The sequence below is a fragment of the Diceros bicornis genome, chromosome 11 (assembly GCF_020826845.1).
Source record: "Diceros bicornis minor isolate mBicDic1 chromosome 11, mDicBic1.mat.cur, whole genome shotgun sequence".
Taxonomy (NCBI): Eukaryota; Metazoa; Chordata; class Mammalia; order Perissodactyla; family Rhinocerotidae; genus Diceros; species Diceros bicornis.
The window spans coordinates 20,188,564-20,214,850 of record NC_080750.1 but is presented as its reverse complement, the minus strand read 5'-3'; the positions used below and the strand labels follow the sequence as shown (position 1 = coordinate 20,214,850).

At 36.1% G+C, this 26,287-nt stretch overlaps 1 protein-coding gene across 4 annotated transcripts in view; it reads right to left on the bottom strand.

Moving 5' to 3' along the window:
* Positions 1-26,287, bottom strand: part of INTU (inturned planar cell polarity protein) — a 77,252-nt gene that overhangs the window by 38,189 nt on the left and 12,776 nt on the right. For all 4 annotated transcript variants that reach the window (XM_058550026.1, XM_058550028.1, XM_058550027.1 and 1 more), the window contains exons 2-5: positions 24,558-25,093; positions 15,251-15,336; positions 5,681-5,884; positions 1,275-1,393 (exon numbers count right to left, since the gene is read on the bottom strand). In XM_058550026.1, the coding sequence (XP_058406009.1) occupies positions 1,275-1,393; positions 5,681-5,884; positions 15,251-15,336; positions 24,558-25,093 (945 nt within the window). The remainder of the gene's footprint in view (positions 1-1,274; positions 1,394-5,680; positions 5,885-15,250; positions 15,337-24,557; positions 25,094-26,287) is intronic.

Below are 26,287 nucleotides of genomic sequence, written 5' to 3'. Positions count from 1 at the left end.
ACTATTATTTAGAAAAACAAGGAAATTCTTCTTCCTGTTGTCTTGCAGATCCTCTTTTAAAACCACAGAGGTGTCATTTTTACTAGAAGATAGGAAAAGTTAAAGTCTTAGAAAATACAACTTAATATTTTAAAATTTCTTAAAATTTGAGATAAACAAGATAAACTTTTTTTGTAAAGTCTAAAATTGTTGCACTATTAAGGAAGAAAAACGGTTTATAACCCCTAGACTTATTTTATGAAAAAAACAACAAAAACCCCAAAAATCAAAACCCAAAAGCTTTGAACCCTCTCCTTCCATAGTAAACTATGGCATTTCAAAGTCAGAGCTTGAAACATCAATGTGGAATGGGATATGTGGCTCTATAATTGACTATACGGTGTATTTTATCTTTCAAAAAATTCTTTGACGTCAGTCTTGCTTATCCATCACTGAGTGAACTTGCACAAATGATACTATAGTCTGAATACTCTTCCTAAAGTATACGTGTATTCTATATTTTTCTATCATTGTTGCAAGAACAGAATATTTTGAACTATATGAAAAATTCAGCGTTCAGTCATTCTTACCAACACAATGGTATTGCTTAGCAAGTTAATAATCAAGATTAAAACATGATAGGGCCGGCCCCGTGGCTTAGTGGTTAAGTGCGCACGCTCCGCTACTGGCAGCCCAGGTTCGGATCCTGGGCACGCACCGACGCACCGCTTCTCCAGCCATGCTGAGGCAGCATCCCACATACAGCAACTAGAAGGATGTGCAACTATGACATACAACTATCTATTGGGGCTTTGGGGAAAAAAAGGAGGAGGATTGGCAATAGATGTTAGCTCAGAGCTGGTCTTCCTCAGCAAAAAGAGGAGGATTGGCATGGATGTTAGCTCAGGGCTGATCTTCCTCACAAAAAAAAAAAAAAACCAAAAACACAAACATGATAAAGCCCAGACTCACCATACTGCCATGCTTAAGAGATATGACCTTCAGGAAGAAATTCTAACGCATAGCTCATTAGTCCCACTTTGTTATTTAAAGTGTGCCAAAACACTCAGACCTACAGGTGTATTGAGAACCTTCACCTTAAACAGGTGACTGGTAGAAATAACTTAGGTGAGAAACAAAATATCTGCAGATCTCATATCTGCTGTACAGATATCTACATTATGGATACAAATATATTTGTATAATAGATACTTGTATTAGTATTTTGTTTGTCAGAACCAAGGTAAAGAACTTGAAAGAAACAGAATTAAAGACAAATAAAAATCAATTATTACCTAGTAACTTGTGTCCCAGTTACACTTTCCAACATGTCACAGAGTGTGAGAAATATCCCTCTCACACTTTTAAGTTTCTGAGATGCATCAGATACTGGATAATGATAAAGAATTTCCTGCTGTTAAATGAAAAAGAAATAGAAATGATCAAATCCCCCAAATTTTCCAACCATTATTTTGTAATGGAAAGGTCAGACTTTGTGTTAAGGAAAGAACAAAAAAATGAATCCTTTCAGCTTCAGTGAGAGTTTTATTCAAACACAAGGAGAGAAGCATGCCTGGAATTTTAACACATTACCTAGTATTTAAAATACCACATTTGAAAATAAGTTAGAGACTGTCAAAGTTGGTCATGATACCAAAATGTATCGTGAATAGGACACTGATTAGTTGGAATAATTACAATTAATTTCAAATAATGTTTTAAACTTTAATCTCCTTTACAATAAATCTAATACTAATATTATATTATATTATATTTCATTATACAGATTTTCTTATCTCCTGTGGTCACATATCTACATAGATAGTACATGTAATTTTTAGGAATCTTGAAACTTAATTATTTTCATTACTGACTTTTAAAAGATAATCTTCATCATCTTTGGTGAAATCATTAAGTCTTCATTTAAACCCAAGAAAAGATTGCAATTAAATTTACAAAGTGAGAATACAAAATTAAATTAGTGCAGGTAGGAAGAAAGTAGATTATGATATAATAAAACCTTATGTCTTAAATTTGAAAGGGTTTGCCCACCACAAATTAATATGAATTCAAACTTTAAAAGAGAGCACATTTTAAATTATGGAAAATACTACATCTATAAGATAATTCACAAAATGCTTAATATTTTTCTATTTTTAAGAAGAGCATGTTCCCAGAAACAGTTTTTACAAAATAAAATAAATTTCAAAATCAGGATGTGCATTGTGCTAGAACTTTTACACAAAGGGATGAATCATTCTGCACCTCACTTTCTTGCTGTTACTTAAAGCAACATGCAATTTTTCTCACAAGGCAAATTAAAAGCAGGCAAAATAAAAATTTCTAGATAGAAACTACAGAGAATTCAGAGTAGCTTCCAGTTATGCTGTTTAATGACAATATCCATAAATACTAACATAGCCACTATTGAAAGCCCAAACTCCTAAAATATTACATCTTTTCCTTGGTTCTCTCTTTAAAAAGTGTTCTACACCTTGCTTTGGTCACTCTTTACAAGAAATAATTATGTGACTTGGAGGTCGTGTCTTGGCAACTTTTACATTAAAACAAATATAAACAATGATTAAACTGGACACATCTGTTTTTATACTTATTAAGCACATTCAATATATGCAAATTGCTATGGAATATGTTGGCCAAATACACTCTGCCTAACAACTCAAATTTTCTTGCAATATTTCTAGTGTAAAAACAGTTACAAAACATTTTATCTCTAGAAATTAAGTCAAACACCAGTTAAGATCTTCTGTTACGTCTACTTAGTAAATTTAAACCTTGACTAGTAAATAAACTTACTGTATTTAGACAAATACCAAACACTACTTGAAACAAATAACCACATACTCTGATTCGTTTTGTTAAATTTCCAAATCTTGTAACCTGAAGATGAGCTTTTATTAAATATGTAACTCACATGAAAGCAAAATGACCCTATGACATTTTACTGTAAAATAAGTCACACCAGTGAAAAAGGTCATTTGCGAAAGTTTCCATTCCATCTGCTACAGCAACCAGCCTGGAAAGCCTCACTATTGAAGACCTGGCAAGTTCTATTGTTCCTAACCAATTTAATTAGCTGTATTTAAAGCACTTATTAGCAGCATGCACTTGCATCAGCTTCTACTCCGGTCAATAAGAATAAAAAGCCTCTCCTAATTACAATGTTGATACAGGGCTGTCAACAGGCAGAAACCTGTTCATTTGAGAAACATCTACACACTTTCCCATGGAAAGAAAGGCAAGGACGACAAAAGGCCTCAGCAGTATCCTACTCCAAGATGACCCAGAAAGATTCAGGGTGCTACCATCCCAGCAATTTGTTGTATGTTTTATACAACAAAAGGTTAAATTTCTCATTTGTTTTAAAGATATAAAGGACTACTAATACACGCAAGAAATTAGAATTATTAACTCAAGTCTCCATGTATTTTTCAAAACACAGAAAATTACAAAAATACGTATAAGTAAATTCCATTTCCATTTCAATTACTGACTAAATTTTGATATAAGAAGAAGCAACACAAGGAAATACATTCCCTGGAAAAAATGGCTTTGGTATTGAGAATATAGGCTGCAAGGATTTCAAAAGCAAAGAAACGTAAATTAGGTAAAAACTTTTTAGATTTCACTTCTGCTTGAAGCATTATGGAAATCTAGATGCTTTAAGAGACCTCTGTGCTGTAAAACAACTAGATCCATGGCCAAAACATATTTGTTGTTGAACTGCTGGATATGTAAGCAGTAGAGAGGTTTCCAAGGACATCCTCTCCATATACTTCCAAGCCCCTTCCCCACCACAGCAAAACAAGCTGGGGCCTCAGCTGGGAGTGGTAAGAAGGACAGAGGCAGAGTTGTCCTGAGGGTTGATGCCTACAACAGCTTTAATCAGGCCACCAAGCATTGGGCTAGTGGCTAGGCAGGTGAGCTGAGCCTAGGACCATTGTGTTAAACCCAAACCCTTGAGTAAGGCTGAGGTGCTGTAGGTCAGTGGCAGAAGCAGAAGCAAATTCTCTTCGGAGGAGGGCATTCCCACTTTAGAACCACAGGACTCCCAAAGAGAAAATCAAGCAGTAAGTTTAGTCAGTGATCCCCAAGGACATAAGAAGGCAAGCCATCACAAGTCAGAATCCGCTCAGGACTTAGAGAGAGTGGACTGGGCAGACACAGAATAGAGAAGAGCTGTCTATGAAATGCTTAGAGAAGTCAAGTATGGAATTACTAAGATGAGCAAGCACCAAAAGACTACCAGGAACAGCATGGCAGATTAGAAAGCAGGAACAGAATGCAGATTAGTTAAAAACTTTTTGGGAACTTTTAAAAATGAAAATGTGACTGTTTAAATAGAAAACACAATGGAGAGGTTAAAAAACAGTTTGGACATAGCAGAAGCAAGAAACTGAACAAAGGAAATGACTGACAGTAGATTTCTTAACAGCAATTACGGAAGTCAGAAGACAAAGAAATACTATCTTCAAACAGGGAGGAGAAACTAACTTTCTACCTAGTTGGCATAAGCAATACCATGTGTTGACTTCATCTTCTTCCTGGCCACACAGGAAGACAACATTTCTTAATTTCTTGCATTGAGAGAGACCACATAACTAATTCTAGGCACTGGATCCTGGGCAGAGTGATGTACCTACTTTTAAGCCAGGCCTCTGAAATGTCTTATGTGATATGCATGCTTTCTCTCTTCTCTCATTAGCTAACTAGATGCAAAAGATCCAACAGAGGACTCTGAAGCCCTAGGGAATAATGGAACCACTAGATGAAGGTCTCGAATCACTGAGCCACATGAACAGAAACATTACTTAAAATGAGAAGTAAACTTTTATTATGTTAAGCCATTGAGACATTAGGGTTGTTTGTTATAGAGACTGGCCTATTCTACTAATATGATGTAGAATTAAAGCTACCTTTCAAGAAAGGGTGAAGAAGACATCATCAGATAAATACAACAAAAAGAATTTATCACCACCAGACTTTCACTAGAAAGAAATGCCTAAAACACATGTTTTAGGAAGAAGAAAAATAATCAAATAAGGACAGTCTGAGATGTAAGAAAGAATAGCAAGTAAAGACAATGACAAGCATATCTGTAAATTTAAAGACGCTTCATCTGTATGAAATATAATGTATAAAATACAATAATAATTAGTAGTAGTAGTACTAGAAGTATAAGTATGCCCAACTTGTGGAGTTAACAAAAACGATAGCACTAAAATATTGATGACAAGAGCATGGAGGTGAAGAAGGGGATAATTGGAGTTAAGGTGTACCAAAGGCCTTGAATTATTTTGAAAAGGGATTAAGATAGTGTCCAATGTTAGAATTTGTTAAGACAAATATCATGATAAAATTTTAAGAGTAATCACTAAAAAAGTAAAAATAGAGTACACAGCACAAATAATAATGAAACAAGCAACCAAAAATAGGCAAGAAAAATATCATGGAAAAAGCAGTTCAAAGAGGAATTTTTAAAGAAGATGGTAGAAAAAAATTCAAATTATTTCAGTAATCTCTATAAATGGACTCAGTGAGCTTGTCAATTAGAATATTGCTGAAAGAGACATACCAAAACCATAAACACACAGAATGACTGAGAAAAGCGCTTATTATTCACCTGGAAGACTATAAAGGTCCTTATTTTTTTCCTTTGCACTTTTGAGAAGACACTCACCTCTTCCTTTGATGTTTCCGAGTCGAGCTGTAGTGTGAGATACATAATGATATGAGGAGTGTTTAGGATATTCTGCTGGATACCTTCAACCTCTTCTCCCCATAGAAGTTTGACTAAATCACTTGTGTTCGACTGTGCCCTTTTCTGTCTTGGTTGAGTTGTTTCCTTTTTCACAGCATGTGCATTTTCAAATGTCAGTTTCACCTTTAAAAATTAAAACAATCTGTTGATTTTTCAACAAGGGAAAACCAGCTGCAGTTTTCACAAAGAAGGATCTGTACATGCACTCAGGTACGCACAATATGCATAAAAACCATCCTAGAGCGTGGATTCCTTGATGGCAGGGACTGTGTATTCTATTCATGCCTGTGTCTCCCACTTGTAGCCCAGTGTCTGGCAGATATTATTACAAATATTTATTGAGTAAGAATGTATAAATCTATGTACAAAAATTCATTTATTTAAACTTAATCATTGTATTCTAAGTATTGAGAACAAAACCAAGAAATGCCACAGAAAACAAAAATCAGTATGATCTGATATTGTAATAAAGAGTACCACTACATTATGAATGCTGATAGCACTGACTCATCTGGGGAAAGCAAAAGGAGGAGATTCAGGATGAAAAGTGACCTCATACAACCAGAGTTAGCTCTCAAGTGAGGTGATACTCAAATATTCTTCGTTTAGACGTTCTTTGTGATCCTTTAAAATAAACGCTAAGGAGAGTAAAAAACTATCAACGTGCCAGATCTTGGACCATGGCCCTAAGAAGATTATCATCAAGACAGTTTTAATTTCATGGCCTGATGTCAAGCTAGACTGGTAAGAGTCCAGAATGCGGACATTTTCCAGTTGTTGAAAGGTAGCTTCCACTTCTCAATTACCTGCCTTGAAAAAGGAGCTATGTGTCTAGATGCCAGTTGACCAAAGACAACTTGCTCGTTTCAAAGACGCACCAGTGTGTATCTTGACTAAAAGAAGTTTTCACTAAATATAGTAATTTTGTGTAGCAAGAACATCATCATAAGATATATAGGCACAAAGTATTTGTAACGTTTAAAATCTTAGAATACAGATGAGTAAAATGGGACATTCTAACTGTAATTATCCATAAAATTTTTAATTTAAACATTAAAGTTCACTGTCTTTTTTAAAATTAAATTTTAAAAATAAAAAAATAAATTCATGCTTGATCCAGAATAAAGAAGTTTGGTCTATATATACAAATTAAATCATCACATTTTACATTTAAAAAAATCACATTGTACAACCTAAATATATACGATTTCTATTTGTCAATCATACCTCAATGAAGCTGGGGAAAAAGGAGTTTAGTCAATATTTAAAAGCAGATAAAGTTGTTTATATGCAGTTAAGTTGCATTTGGGGGTGATATTTAAAAATTATTATCAAGACAGTAATAAACAATCCCTATTTTTAATAATTTATTACAAGAGGTACTATTTTCAATGCCAACTTTAAATATGTGATAAATACTAACATATTATAGTCACTCTTAAAAATGAGTTTTAGGGGCCAACCTGATGGTGCAGTGGTTAAGTTTGTGCGCTCTGCTTCGGCAGCCCAGGGTTCACAGGTTCAGATCCCGGGGGTGGATCTATGGACCACTCATCAGGCCACGCTGTGGTGGCATCCCATATATAAAGTAGAGGAAGATGGGCACAGATATTAGCTCAGGGCCAATCTTCCTCAGCAAAAAGAGGAAGATTGACAATGGATGTTAGCTCATGGCCAATCTCCCTCACCAAAAAAAAAAAAAAAAAAATGAGCTTTATATATTTTTATCAAAAATGTTAAGCATATTATTTTTAAAAATTCATTTATAATCCCACCAGCCCATCCAACTGTTGTTAGTATTACACTGTAAAATAAATCTGTCCTGATGAATAAAACCTTGCAAAAGAAAAATATCTAGATATCCTTTTTTTTATTGGCAAGGAGTGACTATTTATGGTTGTATTCAATTTTGCTTATCTGTAGCTGTCTGTGGCATTTCAGGGGCATTAAGCCATCTTTGTCTATATAAAATGAATTAAGTTAAATAAATATCTTTTTTAAAATAAGCCTCAGATTTTATTTTATTAACAAGTAGAAAAGAAAAGAGATGTGAGGTCTAAATTCATCAATATGTATATATTCAAAGTAAAGATGAACTAGGTCACAAACAGCAGTAATCTGTAGAGAGAGTAAGAGAGGAAAAGTCCCTCACGAAACTTTCCTGAGGCCTGATGATCATGTTTCTTTACAAAACATTTAATATCATTCCAAATGGAAAAGATCAAACTTTACTAAATTTTTTAGGTTTTCTGTAAACCTGATGTTGAAAATGGGCCCTTGGTATTAGAACACTGTATCAAAAGAGACTGAGTATAAAATTAGTATATTTGGGGGGAAAAATATTAAGCAAACTAAACAAAAATATAAAAACTTAGAGCTCCTATATAGGAGCAATCAAGAGTTATCTGATGAAATTTAATATAAAGTTAAGGTGAGGAAGAGTTGAAGAGACACTGTTTTAGAAATGATCTTAGAAGGATGTGAAAAAGAGTATTTGGTGTGAGGTTTTGACCCAAACAAGCAACAAGTAAGCATTATATGGCCTGAAAGACTATGGTCTGAGGGTAGCATCTGTGTTCTAATGAGTAATGCTCAATACATGTATACATAAACATAAACGTAAGCATAAACACATAAAATCCTTGAACAAGGATCTGATGAAGTGAATGGCTTGGTGGTCAGGGGGTGCTTTTATCTGAGAACGAGGATTTATGAGTGTCCAAAAGAAAACATATGGGAGCCTTTGGTGGCGTTCCTTGGAAATGGGAGAAATCTTTAGAATTTGGGGAAATCTGGAGGGCAGACTTTGTGACAGGATAGATGGGAGCTTTGAAGACTGTCCCCAGCACTGGGCTTTGGGGAGGAGCTAGGTATATGAGTGGAGCGGAGGGGGAGAAACCTGATTGCAGGGAGCATGAGATGAGTGATGTCAGAGGGAAGCAGGTCTCACAGAGACAGGCTGGGTCTGCTGGAGCGTCTGTGAGAGCTGCGCACACCAGCGGTGAACAAGAAGAAAGATGGGTCCTCAGAGAAAAAAATGTGCCCCAGAACAGGGAGGGCATCTTTTCCAACTGAGATTCTTATGGGTGGAGAGGTCAAAAGAAAGGGTGTGACTCACCAAAAATGACAAAAGGAAATGAGTTGGTAGACTTAAAATAAAAATTCACTAATTTTACTTTAGGCAGCAACAACAACCTGCAATTTAAGACTGGTTTCCTATGCTTTGAAAAACGACATACTAACTTTAATATTATACTTGGCAAACAACAGCACTTCTGTTCTGTGGTGCAAGGACCTTCTCCTCTCACTACGACAAAAACTCAAACACACACACACACCACAGAACCATCCATTAAAATTCTTTAGGGAACTATTTTAGCTACCATTCTTCTAATTTAAGTAAAGTTGGCTCCATCATGCAAAGATAATTACATTTTAGCAAGACATTTTGAAAAGTTTGTATGTTAAGTAGCTATAAATGTCAGAAAATCTGATAAAATGATAAAGGGTGAGACAGATAACCAAATTAAGAATTAAGTGCTATTTTTAAAAAGAGGTTGATACAAGTAAATATTAAGGATATTACATGTCCCATAGGAAAAAATTTTTATCGAGAAATATCTAATATAAGATAGTTTATAGAAAGCTTCTTATAAAAAGAGTTTTTTGTTTTTCCTCCATGGACATTAACCTGTGACAAGTTTCATCATCCCTCATCTCCTGTCTCCCTCAAAACATTTTCTTATTTGTGCAATTTGCTCATCCTTTCCTCCTTCCTCCCAGTCCGGGAGATAATACGCCTCTCCTCAGGTCCAAGGACATGCATGCTCTCTATAACTCATCACTTCCAAAATCTTGTTGCTTTAATTATTCACTCTCTCTACTTCTATTTTCACGCCATCTCATTACAAACAATGTCTCTCCAGCCTCTGCCAAACTAACAAATTCTCTCCCTCCCTCGTTAGTTACCATATCATCCTCTTTACACATGGGCCCTGGGGAGGTTGTCAGAATTTGAGGCAGCTCCAGAGGCTGACCATTCTCTCACCTCTGCCTCCTGGTCTGTACTGTCTCTCTCACAACACCTTTTCTACTCTCTGCACATCTGATCCTTTCTCCTTTGGCTGGCAGATGCTTTGAACATTCCTTAGTCAAAACTCTGAAGAAATTGAGTCTGCTTGGCTCAGCAAATTCTCTCTCTTTGATCCTCTTCTATTTTGGGCAATCTCGCTGAATTATTCAAGACAAAACCTGGAAGCCATCTTGGACTCCTCTCCTGCAGGAAGGACTGTCTTCTTCGCTTCCCACATAACTTAATTCTAATCTACTCCTTCTCCTCCATATCCACAGCCAATGCCTTTGTTCAGGCCTTTATCACCTCTCTTCTAGATTACTGTAAAGCTGACCACTTGGTTTCCCAACCTCCAGTCCCATTCAGAGTGTTATATTCCTAAAATGCAAATCTGATCACATCAGTCCTCCACTTTAAAATACTGACATGGATGGTTACTTCCGGGTTCTGAGAATCAAAAAGATTCACAAATACTTTTTAAAAATTTTGGCAGTCTATTTCTTAATTTTCCCACAATATATATGGAGCATTACTTTCATGTAACAAGGAAACATAAAAGTTAAAACATTTCACTCAAGTATCATCTCCTTTAAGAAGCCTTTCTCTCTCTCTTAAGCCTAAAGAGTACTTGAGAGGTGAGAGTCCAAGACTAACGTTCTGCAGGCTGATCTCCTAGAAAAAGAGTTGGCTTCCTCCAAAGCTTCAGGAAAATTGGCTCCGGCCCAGTGCTTAATGCAGTCAACCATAGTCAACTGCAAAGTTTAGACCCAAGCTCCCTCATTAAACCAGGGGAGGGGATGGTGAACTACCTGCACAATTACATGCCTGTTGAATAAATGAATGTATAGACCTGCGGCAACAGATCAAGGTCACAAAAATCAATAATTAGAAGAGTACTTGCACCTTTGTTCTTGTCATTTTAAATTTCTAAAACCTCTTTTTTTTAAACCTACAACTTTTTATTTAAAAAATTTTAAACCTACAGAGAAGTTGCAAGAACAGTACAAGAATTACCCATATATTCCTCATCTAGTTTCACCAGTTGTTAACATTTTGCCACATTTGCTTCCTTCTTCTCTTCTCCCCTGTCTTATTCCCCTCTCCTTCCATCTTCACCTTCTTATGTATTTAGAAATTTTTTTGGCTGAACGACTTGAGAATTATTTGCAGACATTTTAATGCTTCATCGCCAAGTACTTCAGCATGTATCTCCTAAGGATACGGGCATCCTCCTACACAACCACAATATAATTACCATACTCAGCCATTTTAATATTAAATATAATACTATTATCTAACAAAGTCCATATCCAAATTTCCCCACTGTCCCAATATGGCTGTTCCCCACTGCAATCTAGGATCAATTAAAGATTAGCCAGTTTATTTAGTGGTATGTTACTCCATACTCCAGTGATATGTTACTAAGTTACTAAGTCTGTCTTAGTCTAGAACTATTCTCCAGTCTTTTTTTCTTTCATGATATTAACATTTTCAAAGAATCTAAGACAACTGCTTTGCAGAATGTTAAAACCTAGCTTTGAAAGAAATGATTTGGGTTTTTTTTTTGTTTTTAACCTCATCCAGCATACAGGCTTCACCTCCGGATTTCATTCTGGTATTCTGAATTTATTTGTAACAGAACTTATTTAAAAATCAAACAGAGAACTGTAGAGTTGGAATTGGGTTTAGAGATTTATTCTCTCAAATCCCCTCAGATTATAGATGAGGAATCTGAAACCCAGAAGACTTTAGAAACTTGCTCAGAGTGCAGTTTAAAATGGAGACCAGACCTCCTTCTCCTCAGTGACCTTGCTACCACACTATACTCTCTCCTAGGCCATCTTCTGGTGGATGACAAGAAACTTTCAGACCGTTTTTATACTCTGAGCATAAGTTTAAAATGTTACCGTTAGATATTTTCAAATTTAATGTTAAAAAGTCTCCTGTGAGAGGATGTAAACAAAAGCGAACCCTCATACAGTGTTGGTGGGAATGTAAACCAGTACGGCCACTATGGGAAACAGTATGGAGATTTCTCAAAAAATTAAAAATTGAAATACCATATATTCCACCTCTGGGTATTTATCCAAAGAACTTGAAATCAGCAATTCAAAGGGACTTAGGCATCCCTATATTCACTGCAGTATTATTCACAATAGCAAAGACATGGAAGCAACCCAAGTGCCTATCAACTCATGAATGGATAAAGAAGATGTGGTACATATACACAATGGAATACTACTCGGCCATAAAAAAAAGACAAAATCATCTCATTTGCAACAACATGGATGGAACTTGAGGGTATTATGTTAAGTGAGACAAGCCAGACAGAGAAAGAGAAACACTGTATGATTTCACTCATATGTGGAAGATAAACAAATACATGGACAAAGAGAACGGATTAGTGGTTACCAGACAGGAAGGGGGTTAGGCGGTGGGCATAAGGGGTAAAGGGGCACATATATATGGTGACTGACAAATAGTAATGTACAACTGAAATTTCACAATGTTATAAACTATTACGACACCAATAAAAAAAAGTCTCCTGTGGTATTCTTTATAAATGAGCATTCCTCTTCTCTTATTGCTTGAATGACTGTTTCAAATGCCACAGACACAGACCGGATAAAACGACTTTTTCTGGGACAAGTCCACCTCAGTTAGTTCTGGCCCAGCAAGAACAAAGATCCACCAAGGTTGTGTGAGAAATGGAAGGATCACGCTCTGGGGTCAGCTTCAGTTCCAGTTCTTTGAGTTATTAATTCCGCATCCTTGGACAAATCATTAAATCTCTTACATTTTTTTTCCTTCATGTATAAAATAGGAATGCGAATTATTGGAGTCTAATGGATTGTTATGAAGAGTAAATGAGATTATTAAAGAAAATGAGATTAGCAAAGCACCGACATACTACCTGGTACGTGCAAACACTAGTTCTCTTCCCAGTTCTACTAGTAATGAAAAGTTTACAGTTTATCCCACCTTTCAACACTAATGATGTAAGAAAAATGTGGTTTACTAATTAAACATGATTTCTAGTTAAAGGAATTGTAACTATTTTCTAAATTATTATTAAAGATACATTACCATCAATGCTGGTGCTTGCTTTTGAATGAGCCACAGTTACAATATCAATTCTGACAGTAAAACAAACAAAAATAAACAAACAAATGCATACATGTTTATGCCCAGGGGGGAAAACCATAAGGAAATATTCTACAATGTTAACAATAAATATCTTCAGATGGTGAGGTCTTAAGAGATTTTGTCCCTTACTTTTTTGTATTTTCCAAAATTTCTAAAATGAACATGTATCACTTGCATAATAAGAAAAAAAGTTTATTTTCTTAAATAATAAAAAGACTTTAATAATATATGTTTTATGAAGGGATGATATTCTCAAGTTGTATATAGTCCAAATCCTCTTGAAATTACATCAGAAACGGAATGCGATGCTGGAGCACAACATATTCTCTCAATATGATAAATTCGACTCGTAACAGTCAGTTTTTCTTCCATCTTTACAACAAATTGTTGTTTCCTCATTTTGGCAAAAGATGTAAGTATTGGCACTTAAAAGTCATGTTGTATAAAAAATATATATGTTTAAACACAGAGCCACACTTAATGCAGCAAGATGCTCATGCTATTAAAGCAAACTGTACAAACAGCAGATACACAATTCTTACTTCATGCTTAAAAAGGACATGCAAATAGTGAGTGAAATTGGTTCAAAATATTTAAATCATTACTTCTTTCCCTTCTTTTTTCCTGTGGAGTGTGCATAGCTGAATTTGCAAATGTTAATTAAACATAAGTATAATGTGACTCCACTGTAAAGAAAATTTTTCTTTTTTTGAAGGCAGAAGAGACGTGGTTGAACTCTTGGCAATATTGGCAGAACACCTGCAACTGACATAGGCAAGAAAGGAGGAGCCCTCACTCAGGGCTGATGTGCAGCCAGTTTACTTGTTTCAGTTGTCAAAATACTGTAGTTCTTCACTACTGATTGGTAAGTAGCTGCTGTCTGAGCCCCCTGAGGGGCCCCAGTACCTTGGTCCACCCTAGGACCTCCCTACATCTAGCAACTAAAGGGGATAACGCACACTCTACTCCAGCACTATGCCTGGTGTCTGCCTCATTGTTAATATTTCCAACACCATCCCATCTCCATCTCCATCTCTATTCATTCCCAGGCATTGATGGTCACAGGCTACCGTAATTATTCTAGCACTTTCATTTGACATGTCCAAAGACAGCTAAATTTACAGAGCATCTGTGTATGTGTGTGTTTTAAGAGAAGATAGGGAGCCTAAGGGAAATCTTATTTCTTAGAAAACAAGGAATTTCATCATGGGTCCTATTATTTCAGAATCTCAAATCAGATGCAGGTAAGATTCTGATTTATCAGGGATTCTGTTCTTATTCCTGATCAAGCCAAAAACTACTTCCTCCTCTCCCTGTCTGATGGAATTTCTAATCTTTCTAAAGCATATCATCCTCCCTATGCCTCAAAAGAGACAAAGCTAATTCCTGATGCTAACAAGAGCAGAATATTCATAAATAGGAGGTATAGCACTTTCAAAATACACCTAATGACCTAAAAATGTCATCTCTGACATAAAATGTCAATGCTTAGAGTATCAAAATAACTTATTATGAAAGAGATTTATTTTTACCCACAAAGAATGAAAAATAATTCATGAAGTAGTTAAACAAAAGCTCAGGAATAAGGCTAAACTAGATAACAGAAATATCAAGAAAATAGTATAATTAGTTTTTAAAATAAACAAAACCACTTTTTTTTTTTAAGTGTGTGCCTAAGTGAATACATTTCTTTTTTGTTTTTTTTTTAATTTATTTTTTTCCCCCAAAGCCCCAGTAGATAGTTGTATGTCATAGTTGCACAGCCTTCTAGTTGCTGTATGTGGGACGCGGCCTCAGCATGGCCGGAGAAGCGGTGTGTCGGTGCGCACCCGGGATCCGAACCTGGGCCGCCAGCAGCGGAGCGCGTGCACTCAACCGCTAAGCCACGGGGCCGGCCCCAAAACCACTTTTAAAAAAAACTTTACAGCATTAATGATTTTAATAAGTCAGAGAATGAAAATTCCATGACTGTTTAAAATGACTTTTCTAGGAACTGGATTTTCATCAGCACATATGGTAGCTACAATGACAAGCTGGTCATTATATGTTTTTATTATTGTTCTTGTTCCTGCTTTACTTAGGATGAGTTTTATTTGTAGATACTTCTCTCTCTTTTTAGAACAATCTCCAAAAGTTAAAAATGCTAACAAGATCTAAAACTTTTTAAAAACATTAAGTATAACTCACCCATTATATACAGTAATTTTCAGAATCTTAAAAAAAGAAAATAGTACAATTCATCATAAAACCCAGAAAAAGAATATCCATACCTGCATAGGTCCAGGAATGCAAGACAGAACTCTCTCTATGTTCTCAGAGGTCACATCAACATCGTTCACAGCAACAAGGACATCACCTGAAAACAGAATAACAATAAAAGATAGCTGTGTGAATATCCAAAAACCAAAAAGATCTAGAATTGGAACATTAAAAAGCATCTATTCTAACCTCTTCACAGTACAATGGGAAAATGTGTTACAGACATTCAGGGACTTGTCTAAGGATAATTATAAAGCTTATTAGTGGCAGAGATAATCCCCCACTCTAGTCTTTCTTAAACCATAATACAGCCCAATATTGCACTACAATTAAATACAACCTGTGAACATTTAAAGAGATGAATATTCTCATTTTTGATACAATTGGAGAATTATGTAAACCCAAAGAACAAATGAAAAATTTATAGCATAAACCAAGTATTGCACTTAACAAAATTCAATCTAACTACTTAGACCCACAGTAAAAAAAAATTTTGCTGTGATTTTCACTAAATCCATGTAGTGTATCATAACTCAGTATGCTGTGGTATTCACTGTTACTATTGATCTGTGTCTACACACAGCTCTTTGTTTCAAAGGTCCCACCATATCAAAATCTATGGCATTTTTCGATAAAAATCTCCTCCATGGCTTTTCTTTAAATGTGTATGTTTATCAAATTTGGTGTCTCTAATAAAATAAAGATCAGTGTTAAAATGGATTTACTTGTAAAACATAAAGGTAATATCAAGATACTAGTGAGCTATATTAATAGAAATATATACATACTAAGGTTATGTTTTTCTCATCATTCCTAAATATATCATTAGGAAATTGATCACATAATTCACACTCATCTATTCATTAATTCATCCAACAAACATTTGTTGAGCACCTACTGTGTGCCAGGCACTGTTCTAGGCACTGCAGATAGAGAACTGAACAAAACAGACAAAAATCTCTACTCACATGGAGCTTAATATTCTTTGGAGAAGATGAATAATAAACATGTACATAAACAAAATGATGTTGGTAGACAATTCTCCATCAGTCTCTCATGTTTTTGTACATCTTGCAAGCCAAGGCACCGAAAGTCTTTGTTCTGGATTATCTTTTCAAGGATGTTTGTAATAGTAAACAGCCTTAGACAACAGAGACAGTGTCTGCCTCCAGAGAATTTTGTTTAATATATAGCATAATAAGCATAGATCTCCCTCAATATCTTATTATGTACCTTATTATTAATAATTGTTCTTCATAAAAGATTCACGTTCCCTAAGCTCAAAGTTTCTCTCCTTTAATGCAACCCACCATGTGTTTATGTGTCACCTTACCCTCTTCATGTTGTCCTGCGGGAATGAGGGTTGAGGAACAGGTCAAAATGCTGTTACTTGAGCTAGTGCTATTCCTCTCTTCCCTCTCTCCCTTCCTTCTTTGCTCTCCTTGATATTCTTTCAGATGGAGAATGGGGGTTAAATGGAGAGCAAGCAGGAGGAGCTTTTTAGGCCATCCCCACGAAGGTTTACAATGGCCTGCACTAGGTTTAGATGCTCAAGAGATGCTATTTAGTTGAGAATTCTGCAGGTGTGGCACCAAGTCATTATGATGGTCAACTATTGTAGCACTTCGAGCAGCCTGGTAACTTTCCTTAAAAGAAAGAACTTGCAAACCAAAACAAACTTCCAACTTCAGTTCAACTTGGAAAAGAAACAGCAACATATCCTGCTAATCCTTTTTAAATAAGAAATTAAGCAAGTATACTATATCAAATTATTTATAGCTGTAGTGATTTTTAAAAAAAGGAAGAATGAACACAATATATGAGTATTAATGTAAAACAAAACCACTTCTGGACCATTCTATCTATCGGTTCTATTGTTGGTAGATGATGCTATCCTCAGGACACCTAAAGAGTCATGTGCCAAATAATGACATTTCGGTCAATGATGGACCCACATATATGACAGCGGTCCCATAAGATTAGTACCATATAGCCTAAGTGTGGAGTAGGCTATACCATCTAGGTTTGTGTAAGTACCGTCTATGATGTTAGCACAGTGATGAAATCGCCTAATGACACATTTCTGTTAAATGACACATGACTGTACAGTTCTGTAGTTGAGTGTTAGAGGTAGTATCACGTGAAAGCATCATGTCTAACAAACCTCTAAAAGTATGAGACCTGTATCATCATAAAAGATATTAAAATAATTTTTAGAGCAAGTGCAGTAGTATTCATAATATTTTTAAATGTTTAGTAGAAAATTTTCTCTTTCTATAAAAGTGTTATATCTACTTCTCATTCTCCCAGGTATTTTTCCTCACGTTTTTCTGAGCACCTCTGTGAAGTGACTCAGAGATGGCCAGCTTCCTGGACATCACATCACTGCAGTGGGCAGCCTGTACTCCAGGAAAGTTCTTTCTCAACAAGTACTGGGGAGTCATTAGTATGCACTGTCCCATTTCAAAGGCTGAAAGGAAATGAACTGCATGAACTGGTTTGAATTGTTAAATTAAGAAATGGTCTGAGGATTATTGATGGGTGGGAATAAAAGGAAAATTTTATCAAGAGATACATTCAAGAACCAAATAAAACAAAAGAGGTGAGATCAGTTTATCACAGTGCTTAAATCAATTCCTCAATGTAAAAAGTTCATTATTTGAGAAAACTCATCAATTTCTCAGCGTCTACTTAATATCAAACAACAAATGTATACTGAAGGGCTACTACATAAAGCACCAAGGGCTATGAAAATATATATGCAAAAGTCTGTTTACTGCTGTGCTTATACCATATACAAAATGAATAAGCAGGTTATGAAACTACTTTTGAAACAAAATTATTACACATAAATGTAGGAAAAAAGAAAGGATACATAGCAAAATGTTGCCTTTGGGCGTATGGGCTTTTTCTTTTTTTTGCCTTATTACATTTTCTAAACTGTCTACAATAAACTTATTAGTATCGCCAAGAGAAAACAAATTAAAACTCCTATTTTACCAAAACATCCCCCCCACACCCCCACTATGGTTGGCAGAATAACTGTCCTCCAAAGATGTCCACATCCTAATCTCTGAAATCTGTGAATATGTTACGTGGCAAAAGGGACTCTGAAGATGTAATTAAGTTAAGGATTTTGAGATTGGAAGATTATCCAAGTGAGCCCAATGTAATCAAAAGGGTCTTTATAGGAGGGAGGAAGAAGGGTCAGTCAGAGAGAGACTTGAAGATGCTACGCTGCTGGCTTTGAAGATTGAGGAAGGGACAAGGCAAGGAATGCAGGTGGCTTCTAGAAGCTGGCCAAGGAAAGGGATTTTCCCTGGGAGCCTCCATAAGGAATGCAGCCCCTTGGAAACTTTGATTTTAGTACAGAAAGAAACATTTTAGACTTCTGACTTCCAGAACTACAGGATGATAAATTTGTGTTGTTTTAAACATTTACATTTGTGGTAATTTGTCACAGCAGCAATAGAAAATGAATACACTCACCTAATAATACAAAGCAATCTTGGCTAAGCACCAAACCAGAGTCAAGGACCCGTGAAAGTTAAAGAACAGAGATGCATATACAAGGCACATTTGGAGGTCATTGGGGAAAAAATTAATCAGTCTTGTTAGCAGGGAGTATTTACACACAGAAGGACTGGGGCGTATGTATGGAACAGTGGGGTGGGATCAGACTATGAATTTAAATTGATCATTTAAATTAAGTCCAATTTGACTTAAGGGGAGAGAGAATCTGGCTTTTGAAACATAGTTACCATTCTGCCATTTTATACATTCAAGCGAATGCATTGACTCTCAATGCATTTACTGATAAATTCCTAAGTTTTGAGAGAATGAATTTTATTGTATTTTTTTGAGCGTCAATATCAATCCCTCATCTATAATACAGAGGGTCACTCCCAACCTACCATTCTAGAAGTCCTTGAATAATGGTAGCTCATATATTATAACTATCATTCAGAACATTTGATTAAGTAAAATATCACATTCTCTGATTATGCTGGATAAGAAACTAGTGCAAGGTTTTTATTTCTCATTAAAATAGAAAATAATACTACAGAAATGTTGGAAAAATTACCTATGACCCCAACACTATAGCCATGATTATTTCTGCAAATAATTTTTAGTCTTCACCTATGTTCACACAAATCAGGTATCAAGGATTTCATCCTTTTAAACCTCTCAAATAACGAGAATTTTTATGCTGTTACATAATTTTTGGAACTATAATTTTAATAGTCAAGTAACATATAAATGTGTTAAATTATAATTTAAATAACCATACCCTTGTTTGACATTTTCATGCTTTTAATTTTTTATTATTACTAAAAAACGCTTCAATAAAAATTTCCATGCGCAGTTTTTCCTCCTTTTACATCTGGGGTCAGCAAACTTTTTCTGTAAAGGGTCAGATAAGTAAATATTTTAGACTCTGTGGGCCATGTGGTCTTTGTCACAACTATTCAACTCTGCCACTGTAGTTTGAAAGCAGCAATACACAATAAATGAATGTGGCTGTGTTCCAATAAAATTTTATTTGTAGACACTGATATTTGAATTTCCTATAATTTTTCTATGTCATAAAATATTATTCTTTTGATTTTTTTTAACCACTGAAAAAGGTAAAAACCATTCTCTGTTTGCAGACTGTACAAAGGAGTGTTAGGCCTGATTTGACCTGCTGGCTGTGGTATGCAGATCCGTTTTAGATTACTTCTTTTAGGATAAATGTCTCAAAATGGATTAACTGGGTTAAATGGTACACTGTTGTAGCTTAATACTTATCACCAAATTACATTTTGAAAGGATTAAATAATTTCTTTTGTTTTTGCTTCAAAGAGAAATCCTTTGGCATTTTCCCCCACTCATTCAAGTGAGCCACCTGGCAAGTGAAACAGTTCTCTGACTGGTAATCAGAACACACAGGTCCCAGCTTTATCACTCATTGGCTGTCTGTTGGGTAAATCATGTAACCCTTTTGGTGCTCATCTGTAGAAGGAAGTAACTGCATCAGAATCTCTCTAGAAAGGCCTAAAAACTCTAAAATTCTCTTTCCAATGAACTCATTGACTCAGTTTCTTTTCTTTACTACTGGGTCAAGCACTGCAGCTAAAAAATGTGGGAAAGAAATGATGTGAGAGAGGAGAGACAGACGAACACAGTAGTTACTTTCATTAAGAAAACAGAAATGCTACAAGTATTACAGAAGATGAAAACAAAAATGTATACCAAATAACAACATGCAAAATATAAGAGAATAAAACCATACATTGGGTGTTCATAAAAACCAATCTATCTTTTTAAAAAAGCACTTCAAATATTTTAACTGGAAACAACCAAAATGTCCGTCAACAGTGAAATGGAAAAATAAATAGTATATATTCATACTTTGGAATTCTACATAGTGACAACATGGATATTTCTCCAAGATTATGACCTAAAGAAAAGAGACAGAAGAGAATAAACACCATATACTTCCATTTATAGGAAGTTCAAGAAGAGGCAAAATCAACTCTGTTGATAGAAAATTTGTGACTTTTAGAAGATTACCTCCAGGAGAGGCTATTGACTGAGAGGAGACACCACGAAGCCTTCTGGGTGCTGGAAATGTTCTATATCTTTACACGGGTGGTAGTTACATAGGTAGATACATATGTCAAAATTCAATGAATGTACACTTAAGATTTGCAGATGTCATACCTCAATTGAAAAGATTTTTAAAGGTAAACAAAAGAAACTTCAAAAAATTCAGAAGAGAAACTTAGCATGAGTGTGTACAAAACAAATCAATTCAGTGATCAGAGGTGAGAATATTAAAAGTTATACAAAAAGAGCTTGAAATAAAAACTGTTTTATTCTTCAGCAGAAATGGTCCACAGGGATATGCATGACTAGAACATTAATGTGTGATTTCTCTAACCCCATCCTTTCCACTACTTTAAAAAAAAAAAGTTAAAATGACCAAAGATGGGTTATCTTGAAAAAAAGTCACCAACGTGATATGCAGTTTCTAGGATGTAGATAAAAGGAGGACTTTCATTTGTTCTGGTCTGAGGATGGGGCCTGGCCACAGGTAGTCAGGGAGCTATCAGCTGACTGTCAAACTTTAAGAAAAAGTCAGAAATAGAAATATAAAAAATAAAGAAGCAAGTCCTTGGCAGCAGGAACAGCAAAAATGGCACTAAGAAAGGCAGCAAAAGCCCCAAGACCCCAGCAAGGAAGAATCAGAGTAGAATAGAGTTCTGCTGTCTTGAAAAGAAAGAAGGAAAAGCGTCACCAGTCTTACTGTGCCAGCCAAAGCACTTTAGTCAAAAAAAGGTCATTTTCCAGCTAAACAATGGCAGAAGTCACCCCTAGCAAACTGTGTTACCGGGACAGTTTCATGATCCTCTTGCCTATGGGGTGACCTCACAGTTCAGCCAGACTGCAGCGTGAAATGCAACTATGAAAGAAACAAGTGATAAATTTCCATCACAGAAACACCTCATGGGATTGGCAAACCCACTATGACATTAAAATAGTCCATTCTTTACTCTCAAAGTATATAATTTAAAAAATACAGAAAACAATCATAAACCAAAAAATTTGAAAAAGTAGAGAAAACAATCACCTAAAATGACCCCACAGTAACCCGACACTATTAGCATTTTGCTGTATTTATATTTACTTCTGTTTTAAAAATTTATTTCTAATTGTTCTCCCTGTACATATTCTTTTTACATAGTTCATGCATTTATTCAATAAATGTTTTTTGAGGGCTTATTATGAGCCACGCATTTTGCTATGCGCCAAGGATGAAATATCATTTTATTCTGACAAATCCTTTTTTTTTACTTCTTAGTAAATTATAAACTTTTTCATTATAAAATTGAAATCATGAGCCTGATTTTTCTAATTTTTATTGCTATTTAATACACATGCAGAAAAGTGCACAAATTGTAGGGGTCCAATATAATGAATTATCACAAAGTGAACAAATCCATGTTACCACACTCAGGTCAAAAAATAGACTACTAGCATCTGGTGTATCTTTAAATTATTTTAAAGATAAACAGTAGGACAACCATGGTAGTCTCTTCCTCTCTGTTGTTTATTCTCTTTCCTCCCACACAGATGGCGCAAAAAGATCAGGCCTAGAGGTAACTGGTATTCCTAGAAGCTTCAGCAGACTGGAGTGAGGATCAGGGGAAAGGACATATGGAATAGGAGGCTCATTGGCCATAATCACCTCTTCACTAGGTTTCAAGAGAAAAAGGTAAAAAGGACTTTAGAGATTTGTCTACGACCCAGTCCAAACAGGCATTTCGAGCACAGGACCCAGGTAAGTATAGAGATGAGGCATTAGTGGAGTTTCCTATCATTGAGATCCTAAAATTATGGTGGTCGGCAACAAGCAGGAAGGAATTCTGGCCTCCTTGACAGAACTAAAAGAATAAACCTTAGAGATATGTTAGTCCAATCCTGTCATTTTACAAAAAAGAATGTTGAGGACCTGAGAGAATGTAAGTATGCATTAGCTTCTGTTCCAGTTATTTGTTGCTGCATAACAAATCACCCAAACAACTCAGCAATTTAAAACAACAACAATCATTTATTATCTCTCCCGTTCTGGGGTTGACTGGGCTCAGCTGAGGTTCTCACTCGGGGTCCCTCATGTAGTTGCAGCCAGATGGTGGTTGGGCTGGAGTTATCTGGAAGGCTTCTTCACTCACGTCTGGCGGCTGATGCTGCAGGGTGTCTGGGGCCACCTGCCAGAACACTACTCATGGCCTCTTCATGTGGCCTGGCCTTCTCACAGAATGGCCACTGGGTTCAAAGAGTACCGAGGAAGAAGCTGCATCATCTTTTATGATCCCACCTCTTAAGTCACACAGTACCACTTAAGCTGTAGTCACAGCTCACCCAGATTCAAAGGAGGGGGGACGGGACACAAAGTCCGTAACTCCCTGGTAGGAGTATCGACATTACATTGTAAGAAGAGAATGTGGAGATCTTGTTGCAACCATTTGGAACACACACTTTGCACAGACGCTCTTCCTACTTGATTCCTCCTTGCAAACCCCTATCACGGCACTTATCACACTGTGTGAAACTGTCTGCCTATTTTTGACCCATCTCTTCCACCACACTATGAGCTCCTTAAGAGGACTAATAGGATCATTAGAGTAATCTTTGTATTCCTGGCACTTCGCAGATGCTCAAAAAATTATCTGTTGAATCAATGAACAAACAAATGAAATTTAGACTTACAGTAAGAAATACTTTTAAATGTTTCTAAAGTACCTATAAAAGTTCCTTTATCTAAATCTCTTAGGCTGTCAGCTTTTAGAATTAATAACTTTTTTTTTAATTTTTTTTTTTTTTTTTTTGGTGAGGAAGATCAGCCCTGAGCTAACATCCATGCCAATCCTCCTCTTTTTGCTGAGGAAGACTGGCCCTGGGCTAACATCTGTGCCCATCTTCCTCCACTTTATATGGGATGCTGCCACAGCATGGCTTGACAAGCGGTGCATCGGTGCGCACCCGGGATCCGAACCCGGGCTGCCAGCAGCGGAGCGTGTGCACTTAACTGCTACACCATGGGGCTGGCCCCAGAATTATTAATAACTTTTAAGTTTCATTAATAATATATGCTCACATCTAATTTATGTTTAACTAAGTAATAAGGTTGCTACTAACTCAAGCATTATATCCAACATAATGTATGATTAAAATATATCAGCAAGACAAAATATGTATATTTAGAATAACTTGTGGATTTATTTTTTCCCTGAAAATTGGTAGGATATTTTATGACAAGCATCCTCAAAAGGAAATTTATGTATAACACCACTGTTGCTGAATATGCCAAATGAAAAGGTTTAAAACCACTCCAAGAACTTAGTGTACTCAAGTGCAAACATACAATTTAAAAGTATTTTTATTCATAAATTATATATTTTTGTATCATGTTATTGGGTATAGGTCATTCAAACCTAAATTATCACTGTATAATCAACTTATTTTCTTTTTCTTGTCAGCAAATATAACCAAGATGAAATAAAATTATAAAATTCAAAGCTCAAAAATTAGTTAAGCTATTACCTGGCCTAAACAAGGCACACACATATTCAATGCACTACAGTGCTTATTTTAAGAACACCGTGCCTCGCAGTACACCATCCTTAACAATTTCACTACTGTCCCGAATATCATCAAGAAGTCCTTAATCTGCTGACTCTGGATATAATTCTGCTTTGATCACCTCTCTGACACGGCATCATTAACCACGTATCTCCACAAACAAGGACTGATTTCACTAGCGACACTTACCAATTAATATCTGACCACTCTTCATGGCAGATCCTCCTGGCAGCAGGCCACGGACCACAAGCGTCTCTCCACTGCCCTGTTTTCCACTTCTCCAGCTCCACTTGGTCTGATGGATAATCCCAACCAGTACTTCCAAAAGCTTGAGCTGCTCTTTGGCCTTGGTGAGAGTTAGCTTTTTGGGGTTTACGTAAACATTCACGTCTTTGTACCGCTGTTGGACAACGACTCCTGTTTTCTGATTGGACTGATGCTTTAGAATGGACACCGGGCCACTGTTGTTGCTACTTTTTTTATTGTAGCGCTTAGGTAAAAGTTTTTTACTTTTTAAAATTTTGGTAAACCGCTTGAGTTTGGGTTCATATTTTTTTCCTTCTTTGTAATCATCCTCTTCAATAATAATCTCATTTTCACTGAACCTGACATGGTTCACAGTGGGTGTCTCAGGAAGGAGGCTCTCTTCTTCATCCTCACTCAATTCCAAATAAAACAGCTCTCCATTTTTCTGCACACTGTCCAGCCATTCAGGCTCCAGGTCACTATGAGAAAGAGAAAAGAGTCTGAACAGCAGCCAAACATAAGAAAAACAGTTATATCTTTCTGGCAGGGGGGTGAGTGTGGGGGATGGGGCGCAGGGAGGTGGAGGGTGGGTGAAAATTCTTTGATTATTTCAAATTCTCCTTACTATTTCTAACTTATTGTGAGCATCAACATTATTTCCTATAGGATGCTTTTTGTAGAGCTTTGAAGAACTGGAGTTGGAGGAAAGGAAACTGTCGGGGGAAGAGGGAGAATCTCCCTCTGCCCTTTCCCTTAAGGTTCTTCTGGCTGGCCAAATAATCAACAAGACAGGTTAGCAGGAGAAAATAATACCAAGTTTAATAACATGTATACATGGGAGAAAGCAGGGACACTGCGTTTCTCCACACAATAGCAGAAATTCTCGTCTTAAATATCATTTTCAGCCAATGACAAAGGAGGATTTTGGGGGTGGGGGAGTCAGTTACAGGAGATTACCACTAAAGCACAGTAAACAAGAGTAAGGTTTATTATACAGCCCCAAGTCCTCATCTTCCACATTGATAAGTTACTAGAAATGAGCTCACCCCCCTTCTCTTCTCCAAACAGAGAGGGAGATACCTTTACAAATGGAGATTTCCCTTATAAATGTAAATGATTGTCTGGCAACTCCTCGCAGGGCCATCCAAAGAATGTGGCCAGAGAGACAGGACTCCCGATAAGATGGGCTTGTTGGTGCCTTTTCTATTGTAACCTCTATCCTAAATTATCTTTTATAGCAGTCATGATAATAACCCCTTCCTAAAACAGATTTTTTTTTGGTTTTAAATTCTTTAGGCAGTTTGGGAGGGGAAACTCAAATATTTTTCCTGAGCTCTCTGAGTCCTTATTGTCTTCAGCTCGAAATAATCCGCATACCAGAGTGGTGCTTCCTGGGGCAGCTTGCCCTGAGCACCATCAGAATCAAAAAGGCATAGAGATAGAAAACAAATAAAAAAAGAGATGGCGCTCTTCTAAAATCTAAGGTGTTTTTTTTTTAATTTAATTTAGCTCCTGTGTGGTTATTGTTCACTTTAGACAATTTCACTGGACAATAGTTTACATTAGTAGTTAACTATGCAATTATATCCACAGATGTAAACCATTTTGAAACTATACATAAAAACACCTTATTTGCATAGAAATTATTCAACATGGCTGTCAAGTTAAAATGA